The sequence below is a fragment of the Zootoca vivipara genome, chromosome 14, assembly GCF_965207765.1.
Source record: "Zootoca vivipara chromosome 14, rZooViv2.hap1.1, whole genome shotgun sequence".
Lineage (NCBI taxonomy): Eukaryota > Metazoa > Chordata > Lepidosauria > Squamata > Lacertidae > Zootoca > Zootoca vivipara.
The window spans coordinates 5,442,032-5,462,085 of NC_142597.1; the positions used below are offsets into that span (position 1 = coordinate 5,442,032).

A 20,054-nucleotide genomic window follows, 5' to 3' on the forward strand; every position below is an offset into this window, starting at 1 on the left:
TGTTTTGTGTTCCATCCTTTTTTTTTTTTTTGCCTAAAGCTGGAAGTGGCCTAGGACAGGTCTCTCTGGACCAATGGAACCGGGTGTCCCTGATTCTTGTTCTTGCTGGCCAGGGCTGGGAGCAGCACACAGACACTCAAAGGCTTGGCCAGCATTCTCTGTAAAACGGACTGCAAACACCCACCCACCCACCCGAAGCATGTCCCAGAACCTTTTGCTATTTGCAGTGTTTCTGAAATGGAGAAAATTTGAAACACACCAGACAGTAGAATCTGCAGCGAAATAAGCACTCCAGCATAAGTGTGCGATGCGATAACATTCTTTTTATTGCTTAAAGAGACATAGCATAAAATAAATACCTAAATATAAGTTTTAAACTTTTCATTTATTCCCCCCTATTTATAGTTAACCCTATGGTGGGATACAGACATTCACAACGTCCCATGCTACTATTTAAAAAAAGCCTAATATTCCTAATGACTATGGCATGGTTTCTGTTTTGATATGACTTTTGTATCGCCGCCAAATAGTTGAGTTTTCTTCTTCACATTCAAGTGTCACAGAAGTCTTCATCCTCGGTTTTCGGTCTTCAGTGTCTGCAACACTTTCTGGGTCATTTAAAACTTTTTGCTTGGAAGTGTTTATTTCCCAAAAATATTTTTCCCCCAGCACCAGTGTTCCACTTATCAGCTGGGAAGCTGCCGCTACAAATCCAATGTAGATAGAAATTCCAGCCCTTTGCTTTGTTGGAAGGGGAGGCACCTCCAAAACCTCCGGAAGTTGAATTCCTTCATTTGTTAATACAGAATGAAGGTTCCACAAAATGGAAATAAGTACGCATGTACCCACTCCGAAGATCATCATTGCTCCAATTGAAAAGAAGGTGGCGATGAAATTGTCGGCTTTTCCCGGCTCAAAGATGTTAAATAGCGCAAAGGCCATGCACAGAACGGTCACTGCATTGGCAACTGAGGCCAAGGGCATCAAGTCCTGGGCCATGAGGATTTCAGCTGGTATGGTCTCCTCGTCATTTAAGCGTGCGCATACCGTGTTAATTTTCTCTTTTGTAATGCTTTGCACGGAACAGGCGCTCCAGGTGCCAATGACCACAGTGCCCTGTTGGTTGCTGCCCATGACCTGCCAGACTCTCCATTCAGGGTTGGCAGATGACCAGATGCTCATTACGCAGCCCAGAACAGCCAGGACAAAGGCACCTAGTTGCATGCAGGAGACCCTGCACAGCAGTCGGACGGGGAAGGAGCCGTGATGCCCCTGGGGTGGAATTTCAGCTTCACTGCTCGGAAGTCTTGCGATGGAAGGCATGCTGGAGAAAAACACAGACAAAAGATAACCGTTAGATACTTAGGCACAGTATCATAGGGACATCTCCTAAAGTTTGAGCTAATAGTGATGTCAGGCATGATCCCACCAAAGTTATGCATTCTACCCTGGAAAGGAAGTTTGGTGCAGCAGACCAATACAGCTACTGTTCAGGAAAGAATCCTTTCTGACTTTAGTCCAAATTCTCTCTCTCTCTCTCTCTCTCTCTCTCTCTCTCTCTCTCTCTCACACACACACACACACACTCTCTCTCTCTCTCTCTCTCTCTCTCTCTCTCTCTCTCTCTCTCTCTCTCACACACACACACACACACACACACACACACAATGTGAAAAGCCTACAAAGTGGCTCTCAGACAGGACAAAAGGAAATTTAAAAACGTCTATTTGTTCCTGTCTGAGAAAACACTGCTATGTTGGTGGGGAACTGAGGAGCGCTGCATATATGCACCTACGTCAAATAAATCAGTTCTTCAACCAGTCTTTTTCCAGGGCAAGGAATTTCTCCAGGTCTCTCTCTTCCAGTGTCTGACCTAAGAGAAGAGTGAGGCAGGTCTGAGCACCGTAGCAACTGCTCCTTGGAGTTCTGAGGCAGTTAGAATGCAGCTTGCTTTGAACGCTCGGAACAACACAAATCATAACTCCAGGGTACTGGTTGTTTGGAACATTTGGCAACTGCTTGGAGGCAGTATGCATTCAAATACCAGTGCGATTCTGCAACTTTTAAAAGACACTTTTCTGTCAGAAGTAAGCTTATGCAAAGATTGGATACAAAATGTGGAAATAAACTCCCCAGCTGCCAGTTCCAAAGGAATGAGCAAGCAAGATTTGAAATAAACTAATACACAAATAAACAAATATTTAGTTGTTTCCATTGGGTTTGAACACCCCTTTGAATTACAGCAACTTTATTCAATAGTACTGGTGGATCTGACTAGTCCAGTCTCCCTTTTCTAAAAATGAAAAGTTTTATAAAAAAACTCTATGGGGACAGGCAAGTATTATCTCCATATTAGTCTGGCAGAGGTGTGGAGACGTCTGGTACTGTGAAATAATTTCTTGTTTAATTTAGGGCCACTTTGTAAATTCATGATGGGGGGATCTTTGAATCAGTAGATTTACAAGTCTTCTATGGAGACTTTTTCTGAACATGCTCATGGGGATTTCTTCCCTTGTAAAACGTGGGACTGGAAATATCCAGCAATCCCAATACGAACCCTTGAATGGGAGACCGCCCTCAGCGGTGGAGCAAGCCGATTGGGCGCCTGGGGCGGTGTGCGTGCCCTGCACCCAGGGGCAGGGCCAGCTGCTCATGGGGACGGGGCCAGCTGCTTGCGGGGCGGGAGGCAGGACGCTCCGCGGGGCCTCCGGGGCGTCTGCCTGCCTCCTCCCACTCAGCCACCCTACAGCTGAGGGAGAGGTGGTGGATGGACCGTTTGGGGCAGTGTGGAAGATGTGGGCACCCAACCCACCGCCCCTCTGTATGGATAACAATTTTGCAGTGTTGTACAGTACAGGGAAATCTGTTCCTAAATACCTGTGGTCTTCTGTCAAAGTCATTCCTAGCTATAAATCACTGTGGGAAAATGTAAGGGGCAGAATTGTATTTATGGCAGCAATAAAAACTGGAACTTAGTTCCAGCACTTCTCAGGTTGGCACTGTTGCCATTATAAGAGAACAAGGAAGACGATCGTTGTGAGTTCCAGCACTTCTTTTTCTAGAAAAATAGCACAGAGTTTGTACCTTAGGCGTGGGCTGAGTGCCCCGTTTGCCATCCTTACTCTTCTTGATGTTCCAATCAATCCTTTTTGAGCTGAATCTCAGTCTTGGGTCATGCATGAACCCACCCGCACTTCATATGCTATTCTAAAGATCTCCCCACAAAGGACACAATCCAAAGACTAATCTGGTTCTTTTGTCAGTATAAAAGTTACACAGTAGTAACACACGCAGTGCAACTTCTAACTCTTCACTACCACACAGATCCACAGTTTGCATATGGTGGAGGAAAACACTGCTTTGCAAGCTGTGCAAGCTTTTGGGAGGCAGAGATGCAAGAGGGCATCAGAGGAGGGAGGGAGGGAGGGAAAGAAAGAGGGTTAGAGGCCAGTGTTGGCCACAGCACCCCTCACCATCATTCAAGGCACCCTGGTTGAAAACCACTGAGATACACAATTGGAAGTTTATTCCTTTATTGGCAAAGCACTTGACTACATCAGTTCCTAAGGTGCAAGAATTACATGCACTGCTCCTGCTAAATAGCTAGCTAGGCATCTTTTTTTTTTTTTACTTGTCCTCTGACGCAGACAGTTGGACCAACAGCTCCATCAGCACATTTAAACCCTCCCTTCTGGCATAGTGTGCACAGGAAACTGGCAACTAACTTCTCCTGTGTAGCTCCTGCCATGTTAAACCCCTCCTCATCTTTGGAGACAGTGGGGTAGGGGGTGGAGGAGATTCTAATGGCCAGACTCTGTCTCTTCCCCCTCTGCACCTTCGTGCAACTCTACCCCTGCCTCCCCTTCTCCTATCTCTGACTGCCCAGACTCTTCCTCTTCCTTCTGCCTCATGGGTGGCAACAAACCCCACAATTTACTGGCCCCTTCCCCTGGACCAGGGACCCCAAACTAAGGCCCGGGAGCCGGATGCGGCCCAATCGCCTTTGAAATCCGGCCACGTGGACGGTCCAGGAATCAGCATGTTTTTACATGAGTAGAATATGTCCTTTTATTTAAAATGCATCTCTGGGTTATTTGTGGGGCATAGGAATTCGTTCATATTTCCCCCCCAAAATATAGTGCGCCCCCCCCACAAGGTCTGAGGGACAGTGTAAATCACAGCCCCCTGCTGAAAAAGTTTGCTGACCCCTGCCCTGCACCATCATCCCACCCACCCACCCCCTGTCTCCACTGCCCACCCTTCAGACCCCTGCCCGTCCCTGATACTGCAGCACAACCGGGGGGGGGGGGAGAGAGAGAGACTCTTTCGCTTTCACCTTTTCATAGCCAGAATTCACCTTAAACCATTTGTTTTCAACCAGGGTTCCATGGCACCCTGGGGTGACTTGAGGAATGTTCGGGGGAGCCAGGGGCGGGGTGGGGGCTCCTTTCATTAACTTGCAGCCCATATCTTCCTGCATCATCTCTATCTCCTTCCTCTGAGGAACATTCAGAGGAACCCGTAGCTTTAACTTGCTGCCCATTATCTTCCTGAAATAAATCAGTGGCAAAAAGTAAGGAAACACTTTTGCATGACTGTTTGTCTTCTTAAAAATCTTCCTCCCCCTCACACACACACAAACAAAAATCTCCCCCAGCTTCAGTAACTAACAGTTCCTTAGTTTTAGACAAGGGGCATAAGAAATGCAAGAAAATAGCAACAGTAGCTTGTTGGCGTGTGTGCCTGAATGTATGTGTACAGTAGTAGGAACTATGGACGGGATGGGAGGGAAGTCATGAGATTCAGAGTAATCTTGACATGTGGAATTTTTATGATATTATGATGTAACTATTTTGTCTTTCCTTCTTTCTCCTTTGTTTTTTGTTTTTTAAAAAATCCTTATATTTTCATTTTTGAAAATCAATAAAAATCATATTTTTTTTTAAAAAAAAGATATGGCAACCCTAGGTGGTCAGTTACCTTCCTCACAGGTGGAGCCTTGCAAAGTGATCAAAGCCACCTGTTGGATCAAAGATGTATCCTTACTTTAAAGGTTCAAGCCTTAGTAGGTTCTAAACAAGTGCTTATAGGGTTGCCATATTTTTAAGGGCAAAAACGGGGACACCTAGAAGTGTAAAGTTAGAAGGGACTCCAGGGGTCATCTAGTCAAACCCCCGTGCAATGCAGGAATCTCAACTAAAGCATCCAAAATGCCGTGTTTGCTTGGCCCACATGCCTGCTGTGCAGCTGCAAACTCCGCCACAAGCTTCCTTGCGAGGAAGCATGCCCGCCACCCTCTCCCAAGCGCAACGGGAGTGGGGGATTTGCGCCCGTGGGAATTCCAGACCTCCTTGCATTGGCGTGGGGCTCATGTCGCTGCTGCCAATCTTCCTAATGTTATTGGCTCAAATATGGGGGGGGCAACTCCCATGACCAACCCCCCAAAGACCACCCCCTCGAAGATGAACACCCCAAGATCACCACCATCACAAGAACAACTCCCATTACCAACCTCCCCAAAGACGCATCACCCCACAGAACGACTCCCTCCGAGACCCCCCCTCAAAGCCTTCTCCCTCCCTCCCTCCCCTCTTAAGTGGGGTGTCTCCTTCTTCCTCTGTCTTTGTCCCCCCCCCCCCCGCCCCATGAAAAACAACCTATGTACCACAGGGTGCAGGAGGAGGGAAGCCCCGCAGCCCTAAATGACCCCCCTCCCTCCCTCTCTCCCTCCCCCACCCCCCACCTGTGGCTCCTTCCCTGACAGCAGCAATGAGTACAGGTAGGTAGCCGTGTTGGTCTGGGTCGAAGTAAAATAAAAAAAATCCTTCAGTAGCATCTTAGTTGGTCTTTAAGGTGCTACTGAAGGATTTTTTTTATTTTAGCAGCGATGGAGGAGGAGGAGGAGGAGGAGGAGGAGGAGGCACCCTAGAGGTAAGGTAAAATACTTTACAACCACTTCCGGATTCTACTCGAAGCAAAGCGGGGCAGGGGAGGCTGGGGAAGGAACGGGATGGGGAAAGGCCAAGCGGCGTTCCGAGTAGCAGGCAGCTGGCCACGCAACAAAGCGGTGTTCGCTTGGGAACCGGAAGCATTTGCTTGTAGCAACTGTGCTGGCCGGAGGGAGGAAAGTTTAAAAAGACGGAGAGGAACAGGAGGAAGACAAAAAAAAAAATTCCCCCAGACAGAAATTTTCACCATGAAAAAGAGGGCGGGTCTAGGGAAATCCGGATACATGGCAACCTTAGCTTTTTCCTTTTCTCTCTCTCTTTTAATTTAAAAACCCTTCCTTATCGAAACCTTTTGAAATAGAAAAAAGAATCGATTAAACGGTAGTGATTAGACATGCATGAAAAACAAGCCTAGCGGTAAGAATGTGCACTTAACTTGGCTGGCAAAAATAATAATAAATATGCCATGTGAGGGAGCAAGCATTAAGAGGGACAGATAATTTTCCAGACACTAATAATTTTAGAGAACAGTGGATCATTGGAAGGAAATGGCACCCTTGCTTGCAAAGAAATAATAGAGAAGCTGGCTTGAAATTGTGTTCTGCTGGTGATGTTGTTAATCACAGGGTGCTGGATGGAACCGTGTGGTGGTGGTTAAGGCGGCTTCTCTAGAGCTAAGGGAGAGATTGGCCAAATGTGATAGGTTAGTTAGAATGAGGAAAAGGGGAACAAAATGGACTCCATTTAGCAAAAGCAGTATGTATGAAATTGGCTGACTATACCCTCCAGGGTAATTGATTAATTACTCATTGTATTAACTAGCATATTAAGTAAGGTCCGGTGCACTAAAAACTCATTAAGCAAAGGCAACTGAGGACAAGTACAGTGTCCCGATTCAACCAGTCTTCATCAAGGATGCCAGCAAAGGTGCCTTGGGTGGACTGTCCCAAGTCACCTGGCCTGCACTACAGGAGTTGGATCTACAAGAAGTGGCCTCCTATGAGCCATTGTGCTCCTTGTTGAAGTGCCCTGACCCTAACCCAGCTGAAACTAAGGCCCCATTGTTCTGCTGTATTCAGCGTAGGGGAGAATCCTGCCCTGACATCATTAGTGCATTGTTCAAGCCATTAATAAATAACAAGAGGCTGTTTAGTTAGTTGTCCCAATGTCCCTTTGGCTTGGCTGCCTCACTGGCTCACAGACCCATGGCTTCCACAGCAGATCTTGATCCAAACATTCCCCCCCCCCCCATTTTATGTTATGGTGGATTTCAGCAAAATGTTGACACTTAAACCAGCTAATAGAGACTGAAACATATATGTCCCCTAGAAGAAGAATTATAGCTAAGTGATAGAACGTCTGGTTTGCTTATAGGTCCCATTTTCAACATCTCCAAGTAAGGCTGGGAATGTCCCAGTCTAAAATGTTGAAGAGCTGTTGCTGATCAGTGTATTCTGTCTGAGCTAGATGTATTAAAGGTATGTACTGTAAGCAAGATCACTTAAGTAATGCAGAGGGAATCCAGAGAGAAAGCTTCTGATCACGCTTTACTGGGTAAAAACTGAACAAAAACAGTGTAATTATTATTATTATTATTTATTTATTTATTTATTTATACCCCGCCCATCTGGCTGGGTTTCCCCAGCCACTCTGGGCGGCTTCCAGCAGAATATTAAAATACAATAATCTATTAAACATTAGAAGCTTCCCTAAACAGGGCTGCCTTCAGATGTCTTCTAAAAGTCTGGTAGTTGTTTTTCTCTTTGACATCTGGTGGGAGGGCGTTCCACAGGGTCGGTGCCACTACCGAGAAGGCCCTCTGCCTGGTTCCCTGCAACTTGGCATCTCGCAACGAGGGAACCGAAAGAAGGCCCTTGGCACTGGACTTCAGTGTCTGGGCAGAACAATGGGGGTGGGGACGCTCCTTCAGGTATACTGGACCGAGGCCGTTTAGGGCTTTAAAGGTCAGCACCAACACTTTGAATTGTGCTCGGAAACGTACTGGGAGCCAATGTAGGTCTTTCAAGACCAGTGTTATGTGGCCTCGATGGCCGCTCCCAATCACCAATCTAGCCGCATTCTGTAGATCGCATTGCAGTAATCCATGCAGGAGATAACCAGAGCATGCACCACTCTGGTGAGACAGTCTGTGGGCAGGTAGTGTCTCAGCCTGCGTACCAGATGGAGCTGATAAACAGCTGCCCTGGAGACAGAATTGACCTGCTCCTCCATGGACAGCTGTGAGTCCAAAATGACTCCCAGGCTGCGCACCTGGTCCATTCAGGACCAGGGAGTCCTCCACACCTGCCTGCCTCCTGTTCCCCACAAACAGTACTTCTGTCTTGTTAGCCGCCATCCATCCTCCAACCGCCTCCAGACACTCACAGGACCTTCACTGCCTTCACTGGTTCTGATTTGAAAGAGAGGTAGAGCTGGGTATCATCCGCATGCTGATGAACACCCAGCCCAAACCCCCTTATGATCTCTCCCAGTGGCTACATGTAGATGTTAAAAAGCATGGGGGAGAGGACAGAACGCTGAGGCACCCCATAAGTGAGATCCCAGGGGTCTGAACACTCATCCCCTACCACCACTTTCTGAACACGGCCCAGGAGTAAGGAGCGGAACCACTGTAGGACAGTGCCCCCAGCTTCCATCCCCTCTAGAAGGTCCAGAAGGATTTTATGGTCGATAGTGTCAAATGCTTAAGGTTACAAACTCCACTAACCCAGAAATAGTACCTCAGGTTAAGAACTTTGCTTCAGGATGATAACAGAAATCGTGAGGCAGCGGCGCGGCAGCAGCGGGAGGCCCCATTAGCTAAAGTGGTTCAGGTTAAGAACAGTTTCAGGTTAAGAACAGACCTCCGGAATGAATTACAGTAAGTTCTTAACCAGAGGTACCACTGTATTGGGATGTGATGGCCTCATTCTGGGTCACCTATCAGAAGTCTTGTTGTTGTTTCCCACCCAGGACTGCTTGGATGAAATTCAAAGCCAGGCAGGGCATCTCAAATTGACATTAATTACACATAATTAATTTCCAATGCTGGGAGCATAATCCATAATGAATTATGCATGCAAGATCTGTAGCTACTCTTTCTGTTTGGGAACTGATCCTCTCTCTCTCTCTCTCTCTCTCTCTCTGTGTGTGTGTATTCTCAAGTTAACTCCTAGTTCCGAATCTGCTTTAGAAACCTGTGATTTATGCAGAGTTTCTTTTTGTTTTTTTTAACTGGGAGGAGGTCGCATCTCAGTCCTACCGTAGTGCACCTGCTTTTTAAAAGCTGAAATAGAAGGCACAGCTGCTTTATATGTTAGCCTTCCTTGATAAAATCTGGCATGATTAGAAAGACCAGAATGCAAGTCTGCCTTCTTTGCAAGAAGTGGAATGAGGTTGGTTCTTTTTGTCCCAGTGCATAAGTACATAGGAAAAGCCTGGCTTCTGGATCTGGCTAAAGGTCCATCTGGTTCATCATCATGTTCTCTTTGTGGCCAATCAGAAGCCTGCGAGGAGCCTACAAGCAGGACTTGCCACACTTGTGATTCCCAACCACTGACATTCAGAAGTACCATATACTGCCTCCAACAGTGGAGGTGGAACATAGGCATTGAAGCATCATGGCATAATTTTCAATATTTGCCAGATGACTAAAGAGATATGTGTATGTATATTCTACATTATTTGAAGGTAGAAACTCCTCATAGTGGAGTACACATGCAAGCGACGGAATCAACCATGTTTCTATGGAAACAGCTCATGAGTATTCAGCAAATCTTAACTTCCATATCTATTTGGAAGTAAATTCCATTGATTTTGGTGGGGTTACTTTTAAATAAGTGTCCATAGTGTTTCCTAGAGATTCCTACCATTCTCACACAAAAGAGAATGTGTTTCTTTGTTTCCCCAAGGAAAGGGAATTATTATATAAAGACATGCTCCCAACATGTTTCCGCCTCCCATTTTTTTCCAACCGCACATTATCTGCTTTCCAGCTGCACCAAACATTCCCCAAAACAACTGGTCCTTATTTCCATATTAGCAAAGGAACAGGGTCCTCTAAGGGCAGCACAGTAGCTGTGAGGGTGCAGGATAGTCAGGTGGTACATACAGCCATTCTCCTGAGAAGGGTAGCGCCAAGGGGCTCAGGAGGAATAGCTGGGGGGGGGGGGGCGCTGCTATCACTACTGGAGGCAGTTGCCCACTTTGCTGAATGCTAAAACCAGGTGCGGTACAGATGTCACCCCCCCTCCTGGTGACATTTTAAGAGGTCTTTCCCTATATCTCAGAGCGGTGCAACGCCTGTCAGGCCTTCTGAACAACCCACATCTGAAGGAGCTTGCTCATTTCTTCACCGAACTGGCTGTCTGCCTGGGAGGCAAGACCCTTTTGCTACCGTGAAGAAGAGGACAAAAATGAGAGGAAGGCTCAGCTTGACAGATACTGCAAAGGCCTTGGCTTGATGACTGGTTACCAAGGCAACCAGGCTTTCCCGGGAATAATTGCTTGCTGCGCAGACACAACACCTGCCCCTCCTCCCTATTTTGTGGAGAAAGCTGCCCTGTTTCATTAGAAGACGCATAATATGCCACATACAAAAATCTCTGCACCATACATAAGCAAGGCTACAAGACTGGTCCTCTTAGCAAAGCATTAGGTGGTGGGATCTATTCATATACAGTGGTAACTCCACTTCATAGCTGTCAACCCTCCCGTTTTTAGCGGGAAACCCCCGGATTTAAATCCGTTTCCCGCCGCACCCCCGACTTGTTAAATACCCTGTAAATTTACTGGATTTCCAAGGAAGCAGTTCCTCTCCCTCCCTGCTGGCCAGGGAGGCTCCACTTGGCGGCCGCCCCCCCCCCCCGGCGCGAGCAAGCAGCCAGCCGCCGCCCGGTAAAACGCCTTGTTCGGTGGCTGGCTGCTCGCTCACTTGCCGAGTGCTGCTGAAAATCGCCTCTGCGCAGAAACGACTTCCGGTGCCGCGCTACTGGGTGAGTCTGCTGATCCCTTATTTTTCCATGCAGAAGTTGACAGCTATGCTCTACTTACATTCACCTCTGGTTAGTACGCGACAAATCTGGAAGTATCCCGGGTTTTGCTGCACATACATGCGCAGAAGCAGCACCTCCGGTTGCGAATTCCTCGGGATCCGATCAGAGCTCTGGAACGGATCCCGTTATCCCGTTCGCAACTGGAGGTACCACTGTACATTCATGACACCTAGTTCAAAATAGATCTGGGACGAATGAAAAGAAAAATTTTTTGTTGTTGTTCTACCTAAGGCAAAATATGTATGACAATTTCCTGCCCTGTACAAAAGACCTCAAATGGCCCACGATCATATCAAAACATAATAAAATGTAAGAAAGTAGAAAATGCTACAGTGGCAAAATTTAACTTGATAGGCTATGTGTGAGGTTCTGAAATTAGAGGGTGGAGTGTCCCTATTTTCCAGGGACAGTTCCGGATTTACAGAAGCTGTCACGGTTTCTGATTTGATCCCGGAATATCCTGCTTTTCCTTAGGACATCCCTATTTTCAACTGAGAAATATTGGAGGGTATGGAGTTATCAGACCACAAGCCTTCTGAAGGCAGCCCTGTACAGTCATACCTCGGGTTACAGCCATTTCCAGGTTTCAGCGCTCGTGCATGCGCAGAAATGCTAAATCGTGCTTTTGCATGCGTAGATGCGCCGAATCGTGACCCACGTGTGCACAGATGCATCGCTGTGGGTTGCGAACGCTGCGAGTTGTGAACGTGCGTCCCGCACGGATCATGTTCGCAACCTGAGCGTCCACTGTATAGGGAAGTTTTTTTAATGTTTAATTATGTTATTATAGATGTTGGAAGCTGCCCAGAGTGGCTGGGGCAACCCAGTCAGATGGGCGGGGTATAAACAGTAAAATTATTATCATGGAATAGGACGTTGGAGGCTATGTGGTGTTTTTCTGTTTGTGCAACGGGGCTTCTGGTTTCTCATTCTTCCTCTCCAGACCCTTCTTTCCATGGTTGGCAGGGGGTTGGACTGGATGGCCCTCATGGTCTCTTCCAACCCTATGATTCTATGACCCCACAAAGCACCCAAAACCTGTTTCCTTCAGAGCAAACTTAGGTGTTATGTAAGGGGCTGGGGCTGGGTCTGGGGCTGGGGGGTGGAGGGACGGGACAGGAAGGAGAAGCCCCTTTGCCTCAGAGGAATCCCACTTGCACTATGCTGCATGTCACCCATAGCATACTTACTGCATTAAAAAAAACCCTTTGCCATCTATTTTGCGGAAAAAAAAAATTTTTTTAAGAAGAAAAGAAAATGATAGTAGTAAAACTGCAATTATCTGTGGAGGATTTTGGTCAAAGAGAGGCTAACGAGGACACCACTCCCCCCTTCCCAACGACACTTTAAAAAGATGCCACTATATCTAATATACGTAGGTCTTGGGTGAGTATTTCGTTTGACGTTCTCTTATAAAGGAATCCCAATTCCTACAGGGTGTCCAAGACTCCTGTGAAAGAACCTTCATCTCAAGGGCAATTTACAATTTATTGGCTCCATCGAACATAATGGGGCTTTTCTTAGTAGACATGTATAGGATTACACACAGTGGCAGTTAAGGTTGTCATGTGTTTTGGGAAACTTCCAGACTGTTTCCATTTCTATTTTTGGATAGGATTCAATCACATCACATTTCCTCCCAGGCACATTCTGCAGCTATTGCTATAGTAACTTCTTACACTCCTGGGTTCATTATGAATGGCAATGGGGGAAGCGCGCCCCCCCCCCTGCACAGAAGCTCTATTCACACCCCACTGGCTGAAACATGCTTGGAAGGTTGTTTTTCTTTTTAACCATGGAAAGAACATTGCTTTGTGCCTGGGGGCCTCGCTGTGGGAACTCCCTCCCAGGGGTCTCTCTTCTGTCCTTCGCTCATGCATGTTATCAGCAGTTGGAGAAGGAGGAGAAAGGGATCCGTTTCTGCAGTACAGATGATCCTGTGGAGTTTTACAGGGCTGAAGAAACCAGTTACATTGGATTGATTCTCACTGATTCTCATTTTAGTGTTTAAAGAGCCTGTTGCGCGTTATCAAAAGAGATAACTTATTATCTGATATCTGTGACTGGGAAATCTCTGTCAGCCTGACATCAATACCAGGAAAGATTCTAGAGCAGATCATTAAGCAAACAGTCTGTGAGCACCTAGAAAGAAACTCTGTGATCACTAAAAGTCAGCATGGGTTTCTGAAAAATAAGTCATGTCAGACTAATCTGATCTCATTTTTTTGTCAGGATTACAAGCCTGGTAGATGAAGGGAACGCTGTGGATGTAGCCTATCTTGATTTCAGCAAGGCCTTTGACAAGGTGCCCCATGATATTCTTGTAAAGAAGCTGGTAAAATGTGGGCTAGACAATGCTCCCATTCAGTGGATTTGTAACTGGCTGACTGACCGAACCCAAAGGGTGCTCATCAATGGCTCCTCCTCATCCTGGAGAGTAGTGACTAGTGGGGTGCCACAGGGTTCTGTCTTGGGCCCAGTCTTATTCAACATCTTTATCAATGACTTGGATGATGGGCTTGAGGGCATCCTGAGCAAGTTTGCAGATGACACCAAATTGGGAGGAGTGGCTAATACCCCAGAGCAGGGGTCCCCAAATTAAGGCCCGGGGGCCGGATGCGGCCCAATCAGCTTCTAAATCCGGCCCGCGGACTGTCCGGGAATCAGCATGTTTTTACATGAGTAGAATGTGTCCTTTTATTTGAAATGCATCTCTGGGTTATTTGTGGGGCCTGTCTGGTGTTTTTACATGAGTAGAATGTGTCCCTTTTATTTAAAATGCATCTCTGGGTTATTTGTGGGGCATAGGAATTCGTTCTTTTTTTAATTAAAAAAAAATACAGTCCGGCCCCCCACAAGGTCTGAGAGAGAGTGGACCGGCCGCCTGCTGAAAAAGTTTGCTGACCCCTACCCCAGAGGACAGGATCACACTTCAAAATGACCTTAACAGATTAGACAACTGGGCCAAAGCAAACAAGATGAATTTTAACAAGGAGAAATATAAAGTACTACACTTGGGCAAAAAAATGAAAGGCACAAATACAGGATGGGAGACACCTGGCTTGAGAGCAGTACATGTGAAAAGGATCTAGGAGTCTTGGTAGACCACAAACTTGACATGAGTCAACAGTGTGATGCAGCAGCTAAAAAAGCCAATGCAATTCTGGGCTGCATCAATAGGAGTATAGCATCTAGATCAAGGGAAGTAATAGTACCACTGTATTCTGCTCTGGTCAGACCTCACCTGGAGTACTGTGTCCAGTTCTGGGCACCACAGTTCAAGAAGGATACTGACAAGCTGGAACATGTCCAGAGGAGGGCAACCAAAATGGTCAAAGGCCTGGAAACGATGCCTTATGAGGAACGGCTTAGGGAGCTGGGCATGTTTAGCCTGGAGAAGAGAAGGTTAAGGGGTGATATGATAGCCATGTTCAAATATATTAAAGAATGCCATATAGAGGAGGGAGAAAGGTTGTTTTCTGCTGCTCCAAAGAAGCGGACACGGAGTGATGGATTCAAACTACAAGAAAGAAGATAAGAAGATTCCACCTAAACATTAGGAAGAACTTCTTGACAGTAAGAGCTGTTCAGCAGTGGAATTTGCTACCAAGGAGTGTGGTGGAGTCTCCTTCTTTGGAGGTATTTAAGCAGAGGCTTGACAGGCATACAGCGGTACCTCTACTTACGAATAACTCTACTTACGAATGTTTCTACTTACGAATAGAGCTCCGTCCGCCATCTTGGATGCTGTTTAGATAGGATTTTTTCTACTTACAATTTTTTAGATAGGGTTGCTTCGACTTACGATTTTTTTCTCCCAATGCATTCCTATGGGATTCAACTTACAATTTTTTCGACTTACGAATGTGCGATCGGAACGCATTAAATTCATAAGTAGAGGTACCACTGTATGTCAAGAATGCTTTGATGGTGTTTCCTGCTTTGCAGGGGGTTGGACTGGATGGCCCTTGTGGTCTCTTCCAACTCTATGATTCTATGTGTTTTGGGGATCCATTGACAATTTTTTTGGAAAAGCATCCCTATCAAGATATGACAGCTATTTGTAGTTTCCAGAATCTATTGAAGACAAGCTTCTCTAGCTGGATGAGGGGAGGTGGAAATTAGGTCTGTGCCTTGGGTGTTTATTTGTATTGTTTTAAAGCCAAATTTAGTTATTTTAATGAATGATTGTACATTACATTGAAATATATATATGAAAAGGCCTTCAGTTAACTGATTAACCTTCTGACCCTGTTAGGAATGAGAAGATGTGTGCGTGCGTGGGGGGGCACACACACTCCATATAGAAAGGGGGGGCCTTTCTATATAGCCCAAAAGATTCTCCATACTGACATTCCTTGAACAACACCAAAGTGAACTGAAGAACAGTATGCTATTACAGTATTGGCTTGAATATCAGAAGGGGCTGCTACTGATTTATTTCCATAGCTACAAGATGTGATTTGGGTAGCATAACCACCATAAACCTCATGTAGTTTTTGTCAGCTGCCGAAGCAATTAAGACCCTTTAGTTAATTCAGCTATAATAATAATAATAATAATAATAATAATAATAATAATAAATTTTTATTTATACCCCGCCCTCCCCAGTCAGAAACCGGGCTCAGGGCGGCTGACATCAACAGAATTACAATAAAACATAAAAACAATTAATTAAAATACAGATTAAAATGCAGTATTAAAATTTAAATGGCAGGCCTTTGCATTGGATAGCTGTAATGTTTGCTCACCTTGGTCAGGGGTGGTCACTATGCAAGGAAAAAGATGTTCTTTGGATCTTAGTGGATGGAGGACCAGCAGACCATTAGGAGAAGAAAGCCCTGTTTAGGGAAGTTTTAAATGTTTGAAATTTTATTCTGTTTTTAGTGTTCTGTTGGGAGCCAGCCAGATGGGCGGGGTATAAATAATACAATTATTATTATTATTATTATTATTATTATTATTATTATTATTAGGCAAATGTTACCAAAGAGACATACATATAATTAACATATAGAATAGAATCTAGTAACTAACATAAACTATAAAGCCAATAATAACTAATGTGAAATATAAAGCTAATAACATAGGCAATAAGCAAAGAAATAATAGATAAAATCACAGAATAGTTTCAGCTGCATGTCTTCCCCAGCCGTTGGAGATCCCTGGTGCTTCAGGTGGGCAGACAATTTTAGGCTCACAACCTATGTTCACATTACGGAATTCATATCAAGATCTCAATGTCTTATCAAACTGCTGTCTCTTATATACCGTAGTTCATAGTGAGGGTCCTGTGCCAAGCCGATAGCAGCAGGTGGTTTATGCTGTAATCATTTCCCCATACGTACTTTGAAGTCGGCACATGAGTGGGCACAGGGCAAGGTCAGCCTCCGCTTGCATTCCCTCTTTATCTCTGCAGATGGTCCAGAGCAAGGTCACTTCCTTCTTTCTAATACGGACAGGTGTTTGATAGCTGGCCAAGCCAGGATGTTGCGGCAGATGTAAATAATAAAAGCTACAGTTACATTGAAAACAGGAGCACCATCTACTGGCTGTTTCCCTGGCAACACAATAGCTCAGTTGGTTACAGCGTGGTTCTGATAACGCCAAGGTTGCAGGTTCAATCCCCATATGGGACAGCTGCATATTCCTGGAACAAAGATCAAATGCTAAAGTGTCCTTTCAGAATCAGCAGAACATCAGTGCACACCATAAAGCACATTTGAAGGACACCCCCCCCCCCGGGATGCTGCAAACTGTTGTTTGTTAAGGGTGCCGGGAATTGCAGTTCTGTGAGGGGTAAGCTACAGTTCCCATGATTCTTTGGGGAGGGGATTGTGCTTAAAATGCATGTTGTGTACAGAGGCATTACTGGAGTTGGCGAAACCAGCGCCCATCATAGGTGTACGACATAGATGTATGTGGCGATGTGACACTGCTGCTGCGGTGAAATAAAACATGGGAGGCGCTTGCCATCCTTCTCACACTGCAGCACAAAGGTGTGCGATCTTTTCCTCCCTTCCTACTCCCCCCCCCCCGATGCTTCAAGTATTTTGGTCACGTTAAATATAGTAATTTCCAATGTGGCTATTGCAATAAAGTGATTTTCCTTGGGTTGTGTGTGTGTACGTGCTGATACAACTCCTTTCCAAGGGTGCAAAGGACCTTAGGTATGTACATGGCAGCACTGATATTTGCTGCTTGGGGGGGGGGGGAAACCAGTATAGAACTGATCCAGTCTCTGTCACAAGTTTGACTAAAATAAGCATGAATGATGCCACTAAATATTTTTATCTAAAAATTATAGTGATAAACATTCCAAACAAAGGCCACTGCTTCTCCCCCCCCCCTTTTCAAGCAGTGAATTGCTAGTAAATCTTTGTTCTGCTTACAGCCAATGGAATCCTAGAGGGGTGGTACCATCTATTTTTTTATTATAAAAAAAGTCTTCTTTTCTCCGCTAATAAAATGCAGTTTTGTTCTCAACACGGCATGCAACTCCTTTAGAGAGGAATGAATGTCAGGCATCTAAGAGTGTGTCAAAGAAGCTGGGATTGCTAAAAAGACAGGGCTAATGAGGATTTAACTATTCCTGACACCTTCTTTCTTGGAGCAAGGGGAGACAATAGAGCAAGCTACACGGTGAACAAAGGGTTTCATCCAACATGGATCCAAGTTAGACTGCATGCACACTGTTCATTCAAAACATATGACTTCTCCCAAAGAATCCTGGGAACTGTGGTTTGTTAAGGGTGCTGTAACTCTGTGAGGGTAAACTACAGTTGCCAGGATCCTTTGGGGGAAACGAACATTTTTGTTTAGGCATGCGTCTCCAGATATGTAGAATGTTGGCATGTGTTTTAATCCAGTTTTTATGATCCAGGTGATCATTGATGATAAACGTTTTTGAATGTTTTAAATAGTTTTTAACTGATTTTACTGTTAATGTTATTTTTTATTCTTTTTGTAAACTGCTTGTGGGTATATAAATATTGTAAAATAAATAAATGGTATGTATGCAGCCTGATTCATTTCCATTAGGAAGCTGCCTTGTACTGAGTCAGACTGTTGGTCCATCTAGCTCAGTATTGTCTACACTGACTGGCAGCACCTCTACAGGATTTCAGACAGGTGTCTCTCCCAGAGCTAACCTTGAGATGGAGGGGATGGAATCCAGGACCTTTCACTTGCAACATAGGTGCTCTGCTACCCCCAAACTACTGTCCTCTCCTGTTGATTTCAATGGACCGACCCTGAATAGAACTTCATTGGATGCAAGCCACGATATTGGACAAAACCATCCAATAGGATCTGGAGCCAGTTGAATTTGCCTCTAGGCACTCCTCCCTGAAAACACTGACAGTGAAGTCCTGTTGAAAAGGAAACCAGCAAATATTTGTTTAATTGTTTGTGGCTTTTTGGCTTTTAGCCAAAAAGGCCTACAAAAAAACTAATGTCAAGGTGCTCTGTGCTTCTACGCTCATGATCAGAAAAGGCATGACACAAAAAAAGTGCAATATGTACTGGCAAAAGAGCTTTTCAGTTTGCTGGACATCTCCTACACTTTGAAATATAATATTTATTGCAGTTGGAGACTCTATGCTGACATAATCCCCCCTTCACCCCTCTTGTGCTTCAGGAACAATGTCACCAGAGGAGTAGCTATAAACAGATAGCCTTGGGAAGAGACATTTTCAGGGCCAGCTCAAGACATTTTTGCTGCCTAAGGCAAAGCACAACACAGTTCAGAAACTTCAGCTGGTGTAGAATTCAGCGGCCAAGTTGGGGCAAGACAGTTTGAGCACATAACACCAATTCTGGCCCGACTGCACAAGCAGTCAATTAGTTTAAAGGCCCAATCCAAAGTACTGGTTAAAATAAAATAAAATAAAGCCTTAAATAGTTCAGGGCCGCAATATCTCAAGGACCACCTCTCCCCATATAAACTGACCCGGACTCCGTGATCATCATCTGAGCTGCACCCTCTTCATGTGCACCCTGCACAAAATGTTATAAAAATAAAATTATGAAACGTGAATTTGGGACTTTTAAACACAGGTTGCATGGAAAACTGTCAGGGATTCTTCAGCTCTGATTTTTGCAGGGGGTTGGATTAGATGACCCTTGTGGGGAATTGCTTCTAATTCTGCAATTCTATGATACATTAGAATCCTGTGTCAGATTGCTTGTTCCCATTATTTTATAGATAATGTCTTCTCTTTCCCCTACAATTTGATAACTAAAATTATTGCAACCACCAGCATATTTGCCACCATAGTTCTGTCTTTTTAAAATACTGTCCCCTCAATCTTATTTATTTATACAAATATTTCTATACCACCATTTCAGGGATTGAAATAAGGCATTGTTGAAAATAGAACAAAGCAATCATTATAGCAATGGGCCAGCCAAAAAAGCATAAAACAGATAGGGCTGTCGGCATAAAAGATTATTCAAGAGATGCCTGAATATCCAAAGCAAGGATGCCGAATCACATCCCCACTCTTCCCAGCAGAATTTTCTCAGTAGACTAGCCATGGGGTGTAATTCTAATATATAATTTGCCACTTCATCAATCTTCTGAATTCATTTTTATGGGATTATTATTATTATTACTTTCATTACTATAGCGTTTTATATTTTTAAGGGGGGAAATCAGTGACTGACAACCGACGTTAAAACACTCAATGAAACAACCCAGAACGAAACATTACTGAAGAAAGTCCAATATAAAGTATACATTCAAAGCAACATAATTAACCAGAATCCAAAATATTGGATATTTAACAATTTCAAAAGAAAACATTGCAAAGGAGGCCAACTACAGAATACACATTTAGTGCAGCAAAGTTAACAACAACAACAAAAACAAAGTTAAAAACAACAACAAAATATTACCGGTATGCATTTTGAAAGAAAACATTGCTAAAGAGTTGTTGCCAATCAAGGATAGACAGTAGACTGTATTAAAGAAGGGCCAATGGTTTGACTTAAGCTAAGGCTATTTCACAGCCTGAGATTTTCAGGAACCCAAGGGGAAAGTGCTTCAGCT

The 20,054-nt window shown here is 44.8% G+C and overlaps 1 protein-coding gene and 1 long non-coding RNA gene across 6 annotated transcripts; one reads left to right on the plus strand and one right to left on the minus strand.

The window, feature by feature from the left end:
- Positions 1–297: 297 nt before the first annotated feature.
- Positions 298–5,852, minus strand: LOC148683463 (claudin-4-like). Of its 5 annotated transcripts, XM_088657741.1 has the most exons (4): positions 5,744–5,851; positions 4,358–4,550; positions 1,796–1,873; positions 298–1,324 (listed from the first exon to the last, which is right to left on the minus strand). In XM_088657741.1, exons 2-4 carry the CDS (start codon positions 4,387–4,389, stop codon positions 481–483), a joined length of 954 nt encoding a protein of 317 aa, XP_088513867.1. In that variant the 5' UTR covers positions 4,390–4,550; positions 5,744–5,851; the 3' UTR covers positions 298–480. The 5 variants fall into 5 exon arrangements, with proteins under 5 accessions (XP_088513867.1, XP_088513869.1, XP_088513870.1 ...); XM_088657743.1 differs by lacking the exon at positions 1,796–1,873 and having other exon boundaries at positions 5,744–5,852; XM_088657744.1 differs by lacking the exon at positions 1,796–1,873 and having other exon boundaries at positions 4,337–4,550; positions 5,744–5,852.
- Positions 5,853–5,884: 32 nt separating this feature from the next.
- Positions 5,885–18,019, plus strand: LOC148683464 (uncharacterized). Its single transcript, XR_015947000.1, has 3 exons — positions 5,885–5,931; positions 7,323–7,426; positions 13,235–18,019. It is a non-coding gene; the product is annotated as an uncharacterized LOC148683464 (long non-coding RNA).
- The last annotated feature ends 2,035 nt before the right edge of the window (positions 18,020–20,054 follow it).